Genomic DNA, 20,742 nt, shown 5'->3' on the forward strand with positions numbered 1-20,742 from the left:
ATGATCTGCATAACTTATTCATGGATTTGCCACTTGTGAGTAAGCAGCCATGCAGTTGATGTTAATCAAACCTTTATTCAACACCACTCCCAGGGCCTGATCCAAATTCCATAGAATTCAATGGGAGTGCTTCTTTTGACTTCCATGGGCTTTGGATCAGACCCCGAGGGAGAGACAAGCATGATGATGTCATGTGGTTAACATGTCCAAATCAGGTAACTGTGTGCAGTGTCCTCTGATGCACCTAACTGAAAATCAAGCATACACTGTTCATTTATCAGGTAGAATTGCACATGCTAGGGGACAGACAAATAAGTTCTTTAACTAAATGCAGTAAAAAATGCTATCTCGGTTACTATTTTTATTATAATATGAAAATCATTCAGTACTCTTCAATTAATAATTAACAGAATGATTTAAAAGACTGAGTATAATTTTAAATAATATTTGGACATTTTAAAAATGTCTTAAAGTCCAAGCGCATCCACAAGCAGTAGTTTGCAAAGTACATCCTTGCAGTACATTTGCTTTGAAACCAAGGTATTTGTGTTTAATACTGGGATGTGTGTTAGAATCTGAATACAGTTGTGAGCCAGAGTTCTGCTGCTGCTGTGTTAGAGGTAACCCCCTCTCAGCCCCCCAAGTTATAACAGCCTTAAAGTGAGGATTAACTGTGTCTTAAATTAGCCTTGATTCTATTAACTGTCCCTCCTCTTTCATGTTCTGGAAAGGGATACGGGGAAGGAATGTCATAATGTTTCTCTATTCTCTGACAAGCCTTTCAGTATCCCTGTCAAAGATCATTTAAAATTGAATTGAAATAATCAGAAATGATGTGCCTATGTGAAAAATACTTGGCGAATTCCATTCTGTCAGATAAAGGTATGCTAATGAGTTTTAAATCCTGAGTTCGGAATGATTCTTATCAAGCAAGCAACAGTAGTTCATTCTAAATTATTAAGATAAGAAATGAGACATTTATAAGTACTTTCCATGGCTTGTTTCTAAATAAATAAAATAAAAATTGCTGTCTCTAGCTAACTTAATATAAATTTTGGTTGGGAAACGAGATAGGTTTTATATGAAGCAATGCATCATTCACTGTAGGTGGTCTGCCTTATATGCTCCGCTTTGTAATCAAATGCATCAACTTAGAATATTTCTTTCTTTCTTTCTTTCTTTCTTTCTTTCTTTCTTTCTTTCTGAAAAAGGTTATACTATGCAGGTATTCTCTTCAGAACTTGGTAAACAATATTCCCTAATAATTAGCTTCCTTTGTCAGTGAATCATCTTGTTATTTTGCATCCACTAAAGACTAATATCCTTCAACGGTATCACTTTATCATGTTTGATAATCGTAATTATTCAAGGGAATGATCTGTATAGATTTCATGCCCAGTAACTGTATCATTGTTTGTGCAGCTTATTTGTCATTGTACGTAGCCAGGTAGCCTTTTGTTTGTTTAAATCAATATTTGGGGGCTTTTTTAAAAACAAAATCATTAAAGTTTATTATATCCTCGATGCTTTAAAAGCTATAATTAGCCGTCACTTGGAAAGTGTTTCATACAAGACCTTCATCTGCTTATCATTTATTTTTTATTTTTCACTAAGAGCAATGTACAGTAATAAGTTTTCTTCTGTAAATTACAAAATCTGGTCCGGTATAGGAGGGCGACTTGAATGAAGACTCCAGGGCTGGGCATGAAGTTTTATTACAGCAGTAGTATTTGATCCATGAAAAACAGTTTGCCTGTTGCCAACAGAGGTAAGGGATGGAAGATATGAACAGTGATATAACTGTATGTCATTAAAGGCACTTCTAGCCTTGCCAAAATTCATTAACATTTTAGAGATCAGAATTAATCTGTGGGAGGAACTGAAGGGAATGAGTTACACGCAGTGCCTAAGATGTGTCCAGTCGTAAGTATTGTGCTTCAAGAATGGGAGTCAGAGAAGCTTAGAACCTCATGTTAAGTGGTTTAAAAAATAATGCTGGAGAGCAGCATTAAATTAAACTTCAATTATTTTAGAGAGCATATTTGGTATTAAACTTATGTTTTGTATCAGAACATGAAAATATGCCTTAATTGTTTTCATCCTAGCACAAATATTCTTCAATGCAATGCTGTATAAATAATGTATATGCTCATGGGAGCAAGGAATATGCTGCTCATCAGACAATGTCAACTTAGATGAATTCTGTCCGGTAAGCTGTAGTTTAAATGTGAGCAGTAAAACCACTATTGACATGTGGCACAACTGACTGAAATGTCAATAGTTATAAAAAGAGTATTTCATAACGCAGAATAATTGATTAGTTTGCTTGACTGGACAGAAACATCTATTTTCCAATGAAAGCAAAATAATTTCCATATTTGTTCTCAGAGCACTAACAGTAGAGAAAACTGATTTGTCCAAATGAAGCCTCGAAAATAAGGAGAGTTTTTGTCACATATAATGGCTGGATGGATAAGGCATGACTTGAGGGAATCAAAACACTGGCATAGAGTTTAGATTAAATTTGCCCAAACTGGAAAGAAGTGAGCGGGCAAATATTGTGTATTTAGGGGTAGATTCTGTAGCCTTTACTCACCTAAGTAGTCTCAGTGAGACGACTGAGAGTAAGTGCTAGTCATTGTGGGCAAAGAAAAGTTGCACAATCAGGTCCTTGCTTGTTTTTATTCAGAGTTCTTTCCAGCTGCACCTATGTAATTCTCTAGGCACATTGAATTAAAGATACAATTTTTAAATGTATCAAACAATGTTGAAGACAGATATATTAAAAAATCCCAGTTTCAAAGCAGATACCTTTTGCTCAGTCCCACTTCCCACCACCCGCAGCACTCCCTTTCATCTGTGGAAAAACAAGTAGCTGGCACCATATCTAAAGGTAAGGATATGTTTTGCTGTTAGCCTTCTCCCATTGAAAGGAAATGTTACATCCAGCATCTCAGGTAATTGCAACTCCTATATTACCATATGAGGAAAGAAGTGGTCTCTCAAGCTGCCAAGACTTGAACCTTCTTGGCTTTGCAGGTCAAAACCAACTCCTTGAACTTCAGTCGCTAGCCAGTGCAGATCATAGAGCACTGCAATGATGTGCTCTTGGAGAGAAATGCTACTTAATCATTGGGCTTCTGGATTTCAAACTAGATGCCTGAATAGCCTGAAGATGTACCACTATGTAACCTAACCATGAAGTGCCAAGCTATACTGAGGACCACATTCAACCATAAGATGCAATCTCTTTGCCAAGGACAGATGATAAAAAGCATGCTGAGCAACTGCTTCTACAGAAACAGCTAGGGACCAGTAACACCCTCGTCTGTGAACCATGGAATAAAATGGCAGGCAGACTCCATCAAGTGAGACTACTGATATAATTTCTACCATTGCTTCCCCGCTCTATGTACGTTATCTCAGTCTTGTCTAATGAATGCTCATCCATATCTCATTCTCTGTTACACATAGCACAGGCAGGTTTGTAAATATAGACCTGAATGTCTCTGGTGTACTGGAGACACTGTAACCAGATGTCACTTCCTCTCTAACCCTCTTCATTCCAATACATGTGTTGAAAAAAAGGGATAACCACACAGAACCCTGTGCTGTACCCTATGCTAGAGAGTCTTCAGGCGGGTAAACAATTCTCCAATACTACTCTGGGATCTCTCAGAAAGAAGGGGACAGGGGCACTCAAACAACTCCAGAGACTCATGCTAGGAGTCCAGATACATTATAGACATGCTGATGTCTTTTCAGCATGGATACTTATTTTCATCCATCATCGGGAGGATAGTTGATAGATAATCAACCAACATTATCAGAGTTGTTTCCATACTATAGCTATGCCTCAAACCAAGGTGGCTAGAGTCAAAAGGACTTGAAGATTCCAGGAAGTTCTGGAATTGCTTCACTACAATCTACTCAATTTTCCTTCAAAGTGTGAGCTTTGAGGCAGAGTGCTTTTTTCGAGAGACAGTCTGGGTCAACAGGTGACTCCAGGAAAAAGGGTCTAACAATTGGATCTTGCCATTTCTTATGGAGAAATCAATAATCAACTCCAACAATAGCCTTACACCACTCCAATTCTCCGCAAGCAGCACAGGTCATGTGATTGTTGAGATGGTGTGTAATTGTGAGTGAAGGGAGGTGATCCAGTTGCTGGTAAGGGTGAGCAATCTACAAGATAATATTTAAAATTTGGTTGACTTCAGAACCACAGCAGAGAAACACTGTGAGCTCAAGCAAGGACTCTGCAGTGCAGCAGAGTGACCAATACTAGTTGCATCTTAACCCCAACCTAGGGCTCTCATATATCTTATCAAATGCAGCTTGATACATTTGTTGGTAATCTCTCTATAATTTCATGGTCTGATATGCATTCAGTGACTGCTGATCAGTCATAATCTTAACCTCAGTATACTTTGGAATTAAAGTGATTAGGAAGACATCTTACATTTGGAGACACAGCAAATGTGTGATGTCCTTTCAGTGGTTTTCAAGGTTGGAGGAATTTGGGTGACAATAAATTTGACTAGAACTTTCAAACCTTTCACTGCCAACATCATATCTAGCTGATTATAATGATAATGACTTTGTAGACTTACATTTCATCTAGAAGCATTCCAAAGCATTTGCAAACTCCGTGTTTGTCTTTATTTTATTTCACCAACCGCAGAACTGCAGCAGCTGTTTAACAGAGCACAGCAACAATGAAATAGTTCAAGAAATGAAGTGAATAATAATGTACCTCAATAAAAATAGTGGGGGAGTTCACAAAATGGCTTGATTGTGACATATAGCCAGTCTCACACTGGGAGTAGTATGAAAGCACACTGCACCAATAAGAACTCTGGGACATGCTGTGTTTGAAGCAAGGTAGTATGGCAGTTTAGGAGTACTAGTGTCCATTATAAATAACAACAAAAGAGGTACCTGAGCTGGGATGACCAATGCTATATTCAGCTTCACTGATTAACTGCTTGTAGTGCTGCAAATAAATCAGTTGAGTTAAAATGTTAGCAAAAGCTGCAGAGAAATTAATCTTGAGATTTAGGGACTATCATTCTCCCTCCATGTATATCGTCTATAGCAGGGGTTCTCAACCTTTTTCTTTCTGACCCCCCCCCGCCCCACATGCTGTAAAAACTCCACGGCCCACACGTGCCACCACAACTGTTTCTCTGCATATAAAAACCCAGAGCCGGCATTAGGGGGTAGCAATTGCCCAGGGTCCCATGCCACAGGGGGGCCCTCACAACTAAGCTGCTCAGGCTTTGGCTTCAGGCCCTGGGTGGTGGGGCTCACGGAAGTGGGGCTTTTGTTTTCTGCCTTGGGCCCCACTGAGTCTAATGCCAGCCCTGCTTGGCGGACCCCCTGGAACCTGCTCGCGGCCCACCAGGGGGCCTCGGACCCCTGGTTGAGAACTGCTGGTGTATAGGAATTGGATAGTGTCCCTTTAAATAGTGAGCACCACTAGGGGGCTAACAACTGAGAGCAGCAGTGTAGCTAGGCATTCTATGTGTGTCTGTTTAAAATATGTTTATTTGGACCCCACTGTGACCATGTGGGTTTTTTTTCCATATAATCATTGCTGTGTAAGGAGTAAAAGACATAAGAAAGTGGATTTCCAATGTTTGGAATTAGTTATGCATTATAATGGTTGCCAGAATTCTCTGTACTAAACTCCTAATCTACCAGTATTCTGCCAGTGCTTATCTCCAGAAACTGCTTATATTTACCCTTCATTAGTGATAGCCCTTCCCCAAAGTTTTGGCCAAAAGTGGTTAGGTTTAGAGCTGCTTAAAAATGGGGAAACAATGTTTGTAAAAGTTTGCAATTTCAAATTGTTTCCAATTCACTAGTAGAAAGAAGCCCATTTTTGCCCAATTTTTCGATACTTTTATGAAAAGTTAAAATTTATTTACATTTTTATCAATCTGTTTTGAAATCACTGAAGTTTTTAATTTACTGAAGACCTCTTTTTCTTACTTAAAAACTGGGTTTTCAATAAACTAATAATTTTGTTAATCATTAATAAAAATATGTGAAAACATCAAGGAAAAATGAAAAAATAAAATTCATGTCACCAATCTGTGATGAAAACTTCAGGCTATTTTTTCAATAAAAAACTTTTCATAAGAAAAAGTTAGCTCTAGGTGAGTTTTAAACACGGTCCATACATTTTTTCTCTGCTGACATCTAAACTACATAGATCTGGGGCCATTTTATTTAATGCTGTTTATACCACACTCGTTCTGGAATAAACAAGGTTCTCATCTAAATGTAACAGAGGCAGCATGCAGTAATTTGATTACAAGAGGATTTACATACTGTAATATAGATAGCATTGCTATAGAATTTAGTAAATGGATCTCCCAATTGTTTACAAATATTAGCTTCTTAACACCCCGTGTGGTATAGAATCATAGAATATCAGGGTTGGAAGGGACCTCAGGAGGTCATCTAGTCCAACCTGCTGCTCAAAGCAGGACCAATCCCTAACTAAATCCCCAAATGGCCCCCTCAAGTATTGAGCTCACAACCTTGGGTTTAGCAGGCCAATGCTCAAACCACTGAGCTATCCCTCCCGACCGCCCTAGATATTATACCTAGTTCACATATGGATAAAGTGAGGCACAGGAAAGTTAAAGGCCAGGTTGTGGCTGGCCACTGCTTAGGCGCACAAGAGAAGGTCAGATTGTAAATGGGTATCTACTGTGGAAGGTCCAGACTCAGTTATGCTCCTTCATTGCTCCCTTTACAGAACACACCACCCCGGAAGTGGTTAGCTGCAAAGAAGGGGTCATGTTACTTCTCTTGAAGGCATGTGCTGATGAATATATACATCTTTAGGGTACCAGCAGTGGTTGAGGGAGAGTCACTCCTGAGCTTGACCTAATTAATACAGCTACACGCTATCCACAGAGCAACAGCTGAGTTCCAAGTGACCTGTACATGTGTATACCATAAGTGGGAGGGATGAGAATAGAGCCCAAGAGTCCTGATCCACAGTCTCCCTCCTTATCTCCTCCATCCTCTCCTCCCAGTCTTTAGTGTAAACCATATACAGGATCATTAATGTGGTCTCGATACCTTCATGTGGTCTTTGGATCCATAAACGAATGAATGAATTACATCTAATCATGTGTGTCATTTCTCCTGTATGACAAATGTATGGATATTTAAAATATTTTAATCTTAATATTTATTAATATTCATCAAGTAGTAATAATCCAAGCATAATGTAATGTAAGTTTCTGATACCTGAAAAGTGTTCTTCATATTACTTAATTGATTCAGGTTTGAGAAATTGCTTATATGAAAAAGTGAGAATACATTCTGGTCAAGTAAACTGTAATGCTGAGTTAACTGTTATATGACTGTCACTGTGGGAACAGGATATGAAAAATGACAGCAAATAAGGTATTTTTCTTGCTATTCATATGTTGACTAAATTCATGTAATGCTCTGTACAATTACTGTAATACTCTTGGTTAAAAAACAAAAGTCAGTTTTGGATTGGATGATCAGAATGAGGCATCTGGAAGACACAAAGGTAACTGGATATGTGTGTAGGTTAAACACTGACTATGTAGACTAGAAAAACAGAATTCTGAAGATGGTTTTAGATGGGAATTTCATATGAAAGTATAGAATACAGTGGGGAAAAAAGTCTGCTTCCCTCAGGTGTGTGGTATTGACATTCTAAAGCTTTAAGATATAAAGATAGGTATTATATTCATCATTTAAAATGTCTAATGGCTAACCTTTGGTAAATGAATGAAGCAAATATTGTATGTAGGAATAAAAATTTGTGTTGACTACTTATTACTGGAGCCATTTAGCACATCAGATGTCATTGCAGATTATCAGTTTCATTTCAGTTGGACTGGAAATAAATACAGATCAGTAATAATGTAAGGCTATGTACCTTAAGGTTAAATATTTGACATCCAGACTGGTGCTAATGGACTATGACATTTTTCAAGCCTAGGTCTGACATTACTTGTTGTGTCAGAATGAAATGTTTGTCTAACTCGACATTACAATACATTAAGACATTCTTTCTTTCTACACTGTAAGTTATCCTAGTACATTTAAATTTCAAACAAACAACTGACCCAAATGTAAAAGAAACTTTTTCCAGAGTCTGAAAAGTTATAAACAACATAGTAACAGAACTTGATCCAGTCCAACATGTCTTGTATTATTTCTGTTCAGTGTATCATGAGTTAAACATGTGTTTTATAGGTGAAGTACTATGAAGAACAACATAATTTGGGGTGGTATTCTTCCACCCTTGCTCATTGAGTAGTACCTTATTCTGCTTGTTGAAAAGTAAGGCTCTACTTAATGAAAATAAGGATGGCAAAATGGATCAAATGATGTATGCCAAAGATAGGAAACCTAATTCTAGCATCACTGTATCAGTCCAGTTCTTCTAGTTATGATTTTTTTAAACAATGAAGATATAAAAAGTCAAAACATTGCATTAATGTGACTTGAATGGCCAAGCTGATAAATGGCTAGGTATACCTGAGTGGCTTATAATCACATGTAAAGAATACCATAATGTATTGTGCCCTTTATTAAAATATATAATAATAATCCATTATGGGACATTTACTAAAGTATGATGTGTATACCTTCATCTCTTAAATGTTCTCTCAAATGTAGGTCTTTATTTCAAACATTTAGATGTTCCCTTTGTCCCTGGTCTGTCTTTATGTAATTTTTCAAGCTTATGTGCTAGCTTCATTATTAAAGAGACAAGGTGGGTGAGGTAATACCTTTTACTGGACCAACTTCTGTTGGTGAGAGAGACAAGCACTCTATGTAGCAGGAAAGCTTGTGTCTCTCACCAACAGAATGTGGTCCAGTAAAAGAGATTACCTCACCCACCTTGTCTATCTAGTATCCTGGGACCCACACAGCTACAATACCACTGCAGACAGCTTCATTATTGTCATTGTTCTTCTATTATATACATTATAGTGCAGGGGTAGGAAAACTTTTTGGCCTGAGGGCCACATCTGGGAATAGAAATTGTATGGAGGGCCATGAATGCTCACAAAATTGGGGTTGGGGTGCGGGAGGGGGTGAGGACTCTGGCTGGGGGTGTGGGCTCTGGGGTGGGGCTGAGGATGAGGAGTTTGGAGTGTAGGAGGGTGCTCTGGGCTGGGACCGAGGGGTTTGGAGTGTAGGAGAGTGCTCTGGGCTGTGACCGAGGGGTTCGGAGGGCGGGAAGGGGATCAGGGCTGGGGCAGGGGTGCAGGAAGGGATGCAGGTTCCAGCTGGGGGTGCGGGATCTGGGGTGAGGCTGGGGATGAGGGGTTTGGGGTGCAGGAGGGTGCTCCAGGCTGGGATCGAGGGATTTGGAGAGCGGGAGGGGGATCAGGGCTGGGGCAGAGGGTTGGGGCCTGGGGAGAGGCTCAGGGGTGCAGGCTCCAAGCAGCGCTTACCTCAAGTGGCTCCCGGAAGCAGTGGCATGTCCCTTCTCTGACTCCTACTCAGAGGCGCAGCCAGGCAGCTCTGCACGCTGCCCCATCTACAGGCACTGCCCCTGCAGCTCCCATTGGAGTGCCGGAGGGAGTCATTGGAGCACGTAGGAGCCGGAGCGGGTCCATGCCTCGGCTTCTGGGAGCCACGTGGAGTGGCCCCCGACCCTGTGCCCCGGCTAGAGCGCCACAGTGGCCCCCGACCCAGCACTCTGGCTGGAGAGCCAGAGCGAGGCTAAGCCGCACGGTGTGGCCCCCAACCTGGTGCCCCGGCTGGAGCACCAAAGTGGGGCAAGCCTAGACCCCATTCCCCAGAGGGAGCTCACGGGCCGGCTTAGGCCCATGGGCTGTAGTTTGCCCACCCCTGTTATAGTGTATCTATGCACTACTTTACTCTTATTTGGGGAATTTCTCTGCTCCCATTACTAGGGCAAGATTAAGCAAAATGAATGTTCTTGCTAATACAATTTTCCTCAGAGTGTACTTGAATAAGTTGAATTTGTGTGTGTGTGTGTGTGTCTAGAGTGTACATATCAAAGCTGCAAAATTTAAATTTAATGCGAACAGATAGACAGTATGGTGACAGCTATTGCTATTCAGAATATTGAAAACATCCAATGATAGAATTATGCTTCATCCATTTTACAGTAAATTCTGTGGGAATATTGAACCCATCATAGAATATACTTAAAATGGAAATGTTCAGTTTGATCAACTTCTAAATCAATAACCAATAAATCTATAGTTTTGTCATGCTGTGACCTATTCTTAATATAAGATGTTATTTTTCAGTTCAAAATACAATCCTTTGGAAAAGTGTAAACAGGAACAGAGATCAAGTGAAAAGCAACGCAAGCTGCGTTTTGCTTGGAAATACACCATCAGGTACTCAAATGTGATGTTTTTTAATGTAGTTCTGTTCAATTATGTATGTGCTTGTCACAACTGAAAACACAGACCCTATATTGAGAACATCTGCCCTTCATTGAATCACAACTTAATAATTGCTGCTTTTAGTTTCCCGTAAGGCCAGGTGCGGGAGAGCAAGGCCATTTCCCCTCTATCAGTGTCTTGGTTTAACATTACAGCACTTAAGTTTCACAAAGGGCAGAGAGGGTTAGAGCTCTGAAAATCCTCAGCACTGGCCCTGCCTTGATGATCAACGTTCAGCGTAATGCCAAAGTGGCTCGTTTGGAAGCTATTTGCAGGAGACACTAGCATATTCAAGTATCAGAGGGGTTGCCTTGTCAGTCTGTATCCACGAAAACAAGGAGGAGTCCAGTGCCACCTTAAAGACTAACAGATTTATTTGGGCATAAGCTTTGGTGAGTAAAAAAACCCCATTCTTCAGATGCATGGAGTGAAAATTACAGATAGAGGTGCCATGCATCTGAAGAACTGGGTTTTTTACCCACGAAAGTTTATGCCCAAATAAACCTGTTATTTTTTAAGGTGCCACTGGACCCCCTCGTTGTTTTAGCGCATTTAGTGCAATGTAACCTGTCCTGAAAGGGCGCTCGCCACAGCCCTTCTCTTAAGAACCTCCCGCAAAGTAGCCCCAATTCCAGTATAGACTCTCGTGGCAGACGAAGAGTCCAGCTCTGACCCGTGGCCGGTCAGTGGTGGGGGGTGGGTTGTACGCTTCCCCCCCCAAGCCAGCGGTTGGCGCGGGCGTCTTGTCTTAGCGCAGGGCAGGGCTCCCTGCTGCTGGCGTGCATGGGGCGAGCTGGCTGTGCAGGCGCGCGGCTCGCTCGCTGCCCGCCGGCTGCTGAAGTTGGAGAGCCCGGAGCGCTCGTGCTCCGGGTGTTTTCGGGCAGGGGGGAGGGGGCCGGGCGCGCGGCGGCCGTTCGAGATGGAGCGAGCCCCGGAGAGCCCCCGCGCGCCCCGTGCCGAGGAGGCGGTGCTGCCGCCTCTCTGCCTGTGACTGGCCGGCGGCGCTGCCTCTCAGCCCCGGCAGGGCGGGGAGGAGGCGAGCGGTGTAAACAGGGAGGGAGGGGGGCTGGCTTGATGTCAGCGGGTCACATGGAGTCTCATATGGGCCGGGGGAAGGAGGCGGTGGCAGGCTGTCAGCTGGCAGGCAGCAGATGCTGCTGAGGCGGTGGTACAAGAAGAGGGGCCCGGCCAGCGCGCACCCAGCCCATCCCGCCCGCCCGCCCTCGGTGCTCTGCTCCCCGCCGCGTCGCCCCTGACAAATGATGTGTTTTGTGATCGCCGCGATGAAAGGTAGGCGCAGCCCTGAGACGAGCCGCCGCGCCGCGCGGGGATGGGCGCTCGCCCCGCCGGGGAGCTGGGCGCACGGGGCCGGCCGGCGAGCGGGTATGCTGGGGGATCGGGGCGGGGAGTGCCACGGGCAGCTCTCGGGTGGTCGAGTTGCTTGTGACTTGTTCCCCTTCCCGAGGCTTTGCCTCGGCTTGGGTGGCTGAGGGGGGGAGTTGGTGAGGGCTAGTCCCGTGCCCAGGGAGCGCTGCTCGGCGCGACGATCCCGTGCTGGCTCCTCAGGGGTGACTGCCCTTTGGAGCTGGTGCTGCTTCACCGCGCCCCTCTGACCCACCCTAGGACAGACCTTGCTGAGAGGTTCCGCTTGGCGTCTCCCCTTGCCGAACGCATCTAAGATCGCTGTGACCCCCCTTCTCCGCCCCCGGGCAGCCTGCAAATTCCGGGTTGTTGTGTGGAGGATATATCCCCTAGCGCCTGCCCTGCTTCTGGACTGGCTCGTCAGTTACCTTTCTCGGCGAGGGGGACCCGTCTGGGCCAGTTACTGCCGAGCGGCGGCTATTTCTTATTAATCCTTACAGCTGAAGTAGCTCACACTGGAGTGTGTCATCTACCGCTTCTTTTGGTGTTTGCTTTTGGTTTGATTTAGAGCTAATCACGTAGTGAAAGTGACCAGGCACGTGCGGAGAGGTTCCTTTTTTGTTTTTTCCCAGACCAGCTGTGTGCTTAGAGAACTGAACTTTATACTTCTACATAAAAGTTGGAGGATAAGAGAGAGCTTATCTGCCCACATGATTTGCAGAGGGAGAGGTTATGATTAACATGGTTGGGATTGCATAAAGCAGAGACATGCTGCATAATCCTTATAAAATCTGTCTCTAAAATTTTACAGGAAAACATACTTCTGATAGAAAGGAAGAGAGAGTGTGTGGTGTCCTGTAGACAGTTTGTGTGGGTACAAATGACAGGCTCAAAAAGCTGTACATTTTTAATGAGGTTTTGGTTTGAAAGGAAAAGTGAGCATTATGAAATGACACTTGAAAATCTGACACTTTCTCTGCTTTCAAATCCCAGTCCTTCCTGAGGGACAATGAAGGATTGGGGAGAGTCAGAGGAAGTTTTTTGATGAGAAATGAAAAGTTTAAAGGTATGTTTTCAAATAATTTGTGGTGTTTTCTAATATAATGGGATCCATAGATAAACTATGCACTGCAGCATATTTTTAAATCAAGAAAACAATAAAAAGCACATATCTAAACATTGTAACCCTTCTATTTAACTAGGACCTTCTTTCTCTGTAATCCAGTCTTTGTAAATTTATTAATTTAGTTTCCCAACTAAAAATACTAAGCCTTTTTTTTGTACATGGATCTCGTTTAAAAAGGAACTATTTGAAATTGAATATTTAATGATGATCCTATTAGAGACTGAAATGTATGCTTGATTGTGTCTTTTACTTTGCAAATGCACTAAGTGAAAGACACCAGTGTGCAGTGGAATTTACAGTTGCTAAGCTTCTGACTCTCTTTTTAACAGAGAAGACTAGGTAAATAGAAAGATAGTACTATCCATTAATCATTAGCATCTCTAAATTAGGTTGACAATAGACTGTAACCAGGTTGATCCAAAATATTTGTTTCTGTGACAAAAATAGTATAATTTGAGAGTGATTTATAGGGAATTATAACAACTCTTCAAAACTCTGCAAGTTGTACTGACAAAATACTGTTTTTACGTATCCCTCTGCAAACATGTAACCAAATAGGAAAAACTGAATGCACACTGAGGAATATATCTTTAGGATATAAATCACTTAAGAATGCTTTTGGAAGAAACATAATGGAACATTGTAAGATGACAGTAAGATGATTTTGAAAAACTCAGCGTCTGAACTCCAGAGTTATCTACTTCCCTGGTTTTTGGGCTTCATTAAGCAATTTTCCATACAGATGTAAAACTGGTAAAGCTTAGCTTTTGTGCTTACAGAATGTGGTTATAAAATGGTTTTATTTCATAACTATTTGGGTTGATGTTTGCTCTTTTTGTAATGCGAGGCATATTATTTCTCTGGTAAGTTTAATTGAAAGTTCACAGTAATCTTTTATCTATCAATAAGTGTATTGATTACTTTAACAGTTTTTCACTAGTGACTTCTGTATGGTTTGTTGGATAAGCTTCAGAAATAGGAAATGTATTTTAATATTACCCTCTTTTGGTATTGAAGGTTTCAGTGTACAGATGTATTTTGCTTTTGTGTTGTTATTACCAAAGTGGTGTTCCATATTAACATTGACAAATAGATTAATCAAAATCACTATTTTTTTTCTTTCCAAAGCCCATAGCTCTTGCTTACACATTTGTCTTGGGTGACCTCTGGCTGCCGTGAAATAATAGATCCACAGTATTGTGCTTTAAGAGAAGTAGACCAGAAGCACTGGGAATACAGTTTTTGTATGAGCTCAAATGCACACGGGAGAAACAGAATAAGTCTAGGTGATTAGAATATTTTATTTAGTCCTGATGCTGTAATATCACTTTGGAGATATGTGATCATTTATAGTTGCTGTGAAGTTAAGGTGAAGAAAATGATGGTTTGTGGGAGAATATGAAATGTTACAAATTTCCGAACCAGATTTTTTTAAAAGTGACGCAGAAACATATTAAATTCTTCCCTTCTGTTCTTCAATTCTGATTACTCAAATTGACTTCATACGAAAAGAATTGTGTGTGATTGTATTTTTCATGCAAAACAAATGCTCTGTCAAACATAATTTATTTCATTCTGAAATATACAGAGATTTCTAATGTGTGTATATAGGGATTTGGAAGAATTAAAAAATATGGTTAACTGTCAGCATGTTGATAGCAACACTGGTACATTCAAATAACTTGTAAGCCAAGGCACAGCCAATGAAAAGGGGATGGATTATGTCATTAAGATAGGTTGCCCTATGTGAAATGTAACTTTCTGGTTTCAGCTTGAGGGGAAAGCTTTCTATTTTTGGAAATAAGCAGCTGTGAAACATTTCTGTCCATGATGTTAGAGGAAATATTTTGTGGATTGACTGATTTTTTTTTTTTAATTTTTAATTTTTTACTTTTTATGCACCTCCACAAACTTTTAAAAGTTGATTAAGCAAATCTTGTAATGTATGAATATACTCAGGCTATATTTTTTTATTTAAGAAAAGAGTGCAGTTTTAAGTATTTGTCTTATACCTCTGTTTAAAAAAAGAAATAAGACATGCTTTTCCTGAGTAGATGAATCCTTGGGTGAATCTGAATATTTGTTGTTCCTGATCCTACGCACATTAGCATTTTGCCGTTGACTTGACCAGGAGCAGGACTCGGTAAAATACTCTGCACCAGATTTGTCTCATTGACAAAATGTCATAACTAGGAATGGGTCCAAGCCAACTGTGCTGAATTTGGCTTTCACAGCCACTTTGGGATAACTTTGTACAAGTGAAAATGACTATCTACGGTGCAGGGCAGTGGTGAATCAGGCCCAGTGTTAAAGGGAGTTTAGAGTGCTAGTACGCCACTGAAAGTGCTTAGCTGGTAGTATCATCAGGCCCCTACATAGCAGAGTTCTGCATGCTGGACAAATTAGTATAGCTTCAGTAAAAACGACCCTAGAAGTATTTTACTAGGTTTGGGTTGGAGATTCACAAATAGAGGATCCTAAAGGTATGTGGGACATTAAGTGTATAATTTTTCCAACTTCTTTGTATTGGACATATATTTATTAGTAACAAAACACTGAAGCACTTCATATAAATTATTGGTACAGACTTTTACTGTTCAGGCATAAAAAATACAAAGCAGAATTTAAAACAAACAAGCAAAAACTCCTGGGTTAAATCGGTTGTAATATTGTTAGAAATCAAATAAGTGTTAAGAGTTTATGGTTTAACCATGGAAAGATATGGCTCTGATTTTGGGTGGCTTATATATATAGGATATATCTTTGAGCATGTGTACTGTTAATGATTTTAAAGTATTATCCATTTAAATAAATACATTTTATTGAAGGCCTGTGGGTTTCCTTATTAGTGCCGATGTTTGTTTTTGTTTAATGGCTGCCTGTCGTAGCACAATCTGTGTATATTTGTTGACAGGATCTTAGCGTTCCCTGAGCTTCCTTTGCTTCTGCTGACTACAATACCCTTTGTTTCACAAGATTGGACCCAACAGGCTAGCTGAACTGATCACTGTGGTTGAGCTTTCCTGAAGCTATCGAGTCTGACCTCTTGAGAAGTTCTCAGTCACATTTGTTGGCATTGACCTACTGACTATGAGGCCTTTCTGGAAGGAGGATGTGTTCTTTGCTAGTAAACCACTATGTACGAGTAAATTTTAGATTTTTACGCCTGTTTTAACTTGCTATGCAACTTTACTGCTGATGGAAAGTCAAAGCCTGCTCTAGTGAGCACTCTGAGGGTATGTCTACACTACGGGATTAATCCGAATTTAGATAATTCGAATTTGGGAAACAGGTTGTATAAATTTGATTGTGCACGGCCACACTAAGCACCTTAATTCGGTTTTTAACCACATTAATTCGGTGGTGTGCGGCCACACTACCCCATTAATTTAAACACAGTAATTCGGTGGTGTGCGGCCACACTAACCCTAATTCGAATTAACAAAATCGATTTAGGCGCTACTCCGCTCGTCGAGGTGGAGTACAGAAATCGATTTTAAGTGCCCTTTAATTCGAATTAACTGGCTCTGTAGTGTGGACGGGTGAAGGGTTAATTCGGATTAACGCAGCTAAATCCGAATTAAAGTCGTAGTGTAGACCAGGCCTAATACAGAACTCCTGTTGACATCAATGGGAGTGCCACATGTGGAGTGGTGGCAGGATCAGGCCCATGGAATTGGCAGCTGAGAGTTTGTCTATTTTCTTGGAATATTAATGAATATAGCTGTTCTGACAGATCTTCATTTACCTAAGTCAACATACTTGTTACATTATGTTGGCAGTGCCAGACTGATCTTGAGGTTTGTCCTTGACATTTCATTTTCGGGCTCTCTGAAAGACTATAGGAGTCTTCCAAAAAAAGCTGGTGGTGGTGATGGTGAAATCTGTATTGTGCCTGATTTTGTGTAAAATTCATAGAAGGCATCTTGCACCATACAAATCTCACTTGAGAACTGATCCCACAAGGTGCAGAGCAGCCTAGGCTCCTGTTGAAGTCAACGGCAACTGCAGGCGCTGATCTTCTTGCAGGATCAGTCTCCTGAATGATATTGAACGATAAAAACATTAGCCTGTTTAAACTGGCTGACAATAGAAAGACAATACACCATTTTAAAAATAATAATTTGGGGATTATTCTGAACGGTCAGTATGAAATTCAGCCTATTTATGGGGAATCTGTGCAAGGACCTCCATGCTGCACAAACATCAATGAATGATGTCATTCAGCATGGGCAGGGAGGTGGGAATGCAGGGGCCATGCACTAAAGCATCTTGGAGGTGGTCTACATGCCAACTCAGTATGCCAGCACAGAGGGCAACTTGGAGGCAAGCTCATGTAGTAAATCCAGTGGCCTGGTATGGGGTTGGTGAGGAACTGCTACTGCAGCATGTAGTCCAGAGAACTGGTCACAGAGACTGCAATTTAGCTTTTTTGCCTGGCCTTAGGATAGATAGGTGAATATCTGTTTGTATTATTATTTTATTTTTATTGCAGTAGTGCTTAAATACACTTACAATATAAGTTTTCATTCCTCATTCTCCCCTCCTCCCCCCATGCAAGACTTCCATATAGAATCGTATTTCTCAGGCTTTATGTATTATTTGAAAAATTCACCTTTGGAGTTCTAAATCCTCTCTCTGGGAGTGTTGGGTATATTACCAGCAATATAGTATTGGAAATGTTCACTGTTGTATGTTAATTGAATATATAACAAGTGCGTTAATATAATGTAAAGTGTTTCAGTGTTACTACCAGCGAGAATTCTTATTTTTCCTTTTCCATATGGATGTGTTTGTTTAAAAAATAGGATTGTTTTTCATAAAATAAAAAAGAAATCAAACTGCATTAAGGAGAATGTGGCTACTCTGTATCTCTTTCTCCAGTAGGTAAATGCAGCTCTGTTCTTTGGTGACTTTGTAAATTACCTATCTAGTGTTAGAGACACTTGGGATGCAGTATGTTCTTCCTTTGCATTCTCATGAGATAAGCTTTTGTAGGCTGCAAAATAACTCCATGTGCCAGGCAAGCTCCTGGAAAGAATTAGTTAAATTATTACAAGAGCAGTCAGTCTAGTTGCATTTAAAACAAAAATTATTTCGCTCATCTTCATTTGCAGTGAGAGCAGAACTTAAATATTCACCTTTCTCCTATTTACCCTCTAGTTGTAATTTGCAATTACAGCTGATAATTCCAGAGATCAAGCAAGTGGCTAATTTTCTCCTCTCATGATTTGGCTTTTCTTTGAGGACTGATATCTAAGGACTGAGGGACCTGCACATACTGATGGTGCTGAACAGTTGCCTTTTTAAGTTCTGGTTTTAATTTTTTTAATTTTAAAACAATTAGAAACTGTCAGTTTGGATATATTTGGGCCCCAAATAGTGTCAAGTGAGATGTTACATGGTCCTCATGTTGGGGCAGACCTCCTTAGGTACATCTCACCATGAAGAGTTATGTTATCAGACTAAAAGGTGAATGTATTGCATGCCAGCCTCTGCTTAAACACAGGACTAAAAAGATAAGTAAAATATCTTCTTAGGATATCTAGCAAGGGGGCTGCTGTTCTCGTCTACTATGCAGTGTTTGAAAGGGGTCCTTAACTGATGTTAATAAATGCTGCAATCTGCTTTCTATTCTTCCTGCTGGGGACTATCTATTTTGTGCTACAGAAAGATCAGCAGAAATTAGTTTCGGGTGCTCTGTATAGTTTCTGCTGTTGTCCCTAAAATCTAAGCCTTAGATTTAGATACGAAGGCTAGATGGTGCCTTTTAAGGTGCACCCTCAGCAGGAGCTTCTTCAGGCATTGGATGTGAGGCAGTTGCAAGTCATAAGGGCTGTTGGGGAGCAAGGGTGTGAGCAATTCTTGCTGTGCCTCTCTACAGAGTACAGCAATCAGTTTGGACCAACTCCATTGGGTAGTCAATGAATGATGGAGTCATGGCCCCACCCCTCTCCACTTCCTTTCAGGGAGACTAATGTAGCTAGTGGCATTAGCCTTGAGCAGTCCTTCACTTGCTGAGCTCAAGGACAGGGGTTGTGGCCCAGATCCTCAAAGGTATTTAGGCACTTGACTCCCAGGGAAATTAATACCTTTGAGTATCTGGGCCTGTATGCGCACATAGGTCCAGACACCACCTGGCCCCCCGTTTCCATTTTTAAAAACAGGGCTATTTGCCCTCACTCTTCAAAAACCCAGTGAAACTAATGGAGCTTTTCATGTCTTTCCTTAATGGTGCCATGGAAAACTGTCTCCATACTGTGTGGAACTAATGGATACACAGAAAACTCAAGGTCCACATCCCCAAATCTCAGGGCATTTCTGGATTGTAAGTTAGCCCTTCCAGACAGCTCACCATGCTACACTTGCACCCTAAACCCATTCTATGGGAGATGAAGGCATAAAGTTGAAGTCTGTGCTCAGAGGAAAAAATATTAACATCTACACATGCATGTCCACTGGGTCACTAGGCATGGTGGAGCTGCATCCCAGTTTCAGAACCTTCAGCCTTTACAACAGCCCTCTCCAAAAATTGCTGGAGCTCCCACCACATGGTATTAGTATGTAGGGGCTCTGCAGCATGCTTCCATCACCCTTTGGTAAGCCAGGCCAGTGTTCTACCTGCATTCCGGTCAACCCTAACAAAATTTCTCATTGCTGACAACAGTTGTTGGTGGACACAGTTTGTTATGGTTTGTACATGCAATGGTCAGCTGCATCCAGTGCTGATTCCCATTAGTGTTCAGCAGGGGTAAAATCCTGGCCCTATTGAAGTCAATGGTCCTTTTGCCATTGACTTCAAGGGAGTCAGGATTTCACCCCATAACTTCGGCTCCCTTCTGTGTTGCATAATAGTAGCATAGAAACTACTAGTCCTTCTGGTTGTATGACTATAGCCTTTGTGCTTTTTGTCATACTATTTACATAGCCAGCTAGTCTAAAATCAATGCCAAGAGAGGTATAATAATCCAGCCCTCATTTCAAGAATGTTGATTTCTAACTTAATTAAAACTACTTAAATGTAAATACGTCCAACCTCTTCACTATTGAACAATGCAAGTAATATATCCAGCGTGGTTATAATATATGGTGTCTGCCATGTAATTATTGTGTAATGTTTGTGTTCTCAGAAATACAGTGCAGTTTATTGCCACTGAAACATTGAACGAGGGTCTTCATAAAACTGCTCCAATTAGCCTTTATTTTTAAATTTTGGAAGAAACTGATCATTCTCAAATACAGAAACAAATCAAACTTCATGTGTAATCTTGACATATATTCAAATTGGTGCTTGTCACAGAGAATGTAATCAGAGTATCTGATTAATTACAACTGCCCCAGTGTTGCACATTGATCATTAGAATGAATCCTCTCAAATTTAAGTAACACCAAAATGGAGCTGTATCTATGAAACAAGATCTCATGGAGTCTTTCATTCATGCGTAGTCCAGTATCTGGTAAATAGCTGCTGAACCATGACAAAAATAAGGGAAAGGTCCTTGGGTTATCTGAATGCCTTATAAACATATATTCCTAGGTAATGTGCTTCTTGTTTGGTGTCCTTTTCCTTCAGCGTATTTATGTAATTTATAAAACAATAATAATAAAAAAGCCCATTTACCTTACAACAAATCAAACAAATCCTGGGAATGATGCAGCTGAGTGCCAGGCTATTGCCATGGCTGCTGCTTCTTATCCCTATAGATAGGGCCTTACCAAATTCACAGCCATGAAAAATGTGTCACGGACCATGAAATCTGGTCTTTTGGGTGCTTTTACCCTATACTATATGGATTTCATGGGGGAGACCAGTGT

General features: G+C 41.0%; 1 protein-coding gene across 2 annotated transcripts in view; it reads left to right on the forward strand.

The window, feature by feature from the left end:
- The first annotated feature begins 11,676 nt into the window (after positions 1-11,676).
- RORA (RAR related orphan receptor A) overlaps positions 11,677-20,742 on the forward strand; it is a 97,231-nt gene continuing 88,165 nt past the window's right edge. For both annotated transcript variants that reach the window (XM_024219323.2, XM_024219324.2), the window contains exon 1: positions 11,677-11,729. In XM_024219323.2, coding sequence (XP_024075091.1) covers positions 11,699-11,729 — 31 coding nt within the window. In that variant the 5' untranslated portion in view covers positions 11,677-11,698. The remainder of the gene's footprint in view (positions 11,730-20,742) is intronic.

The sequence above is a fragment of the Terrapene carolina genome, unplaced genomic scaffold (assembly GCF_002925995.2).
Source record: "Terrapene carolina triunguis isolate 2854851 unplaced genomic scaffold, T_m_triunguis-2.0 Scaffold67, whole genome shotgun sequence".
NCBI classification, from domain to species: Eukaryota; Metazoa; Chordata; order Testudines; family Emydidae; genus Terrapene; species Terrapene triunguis.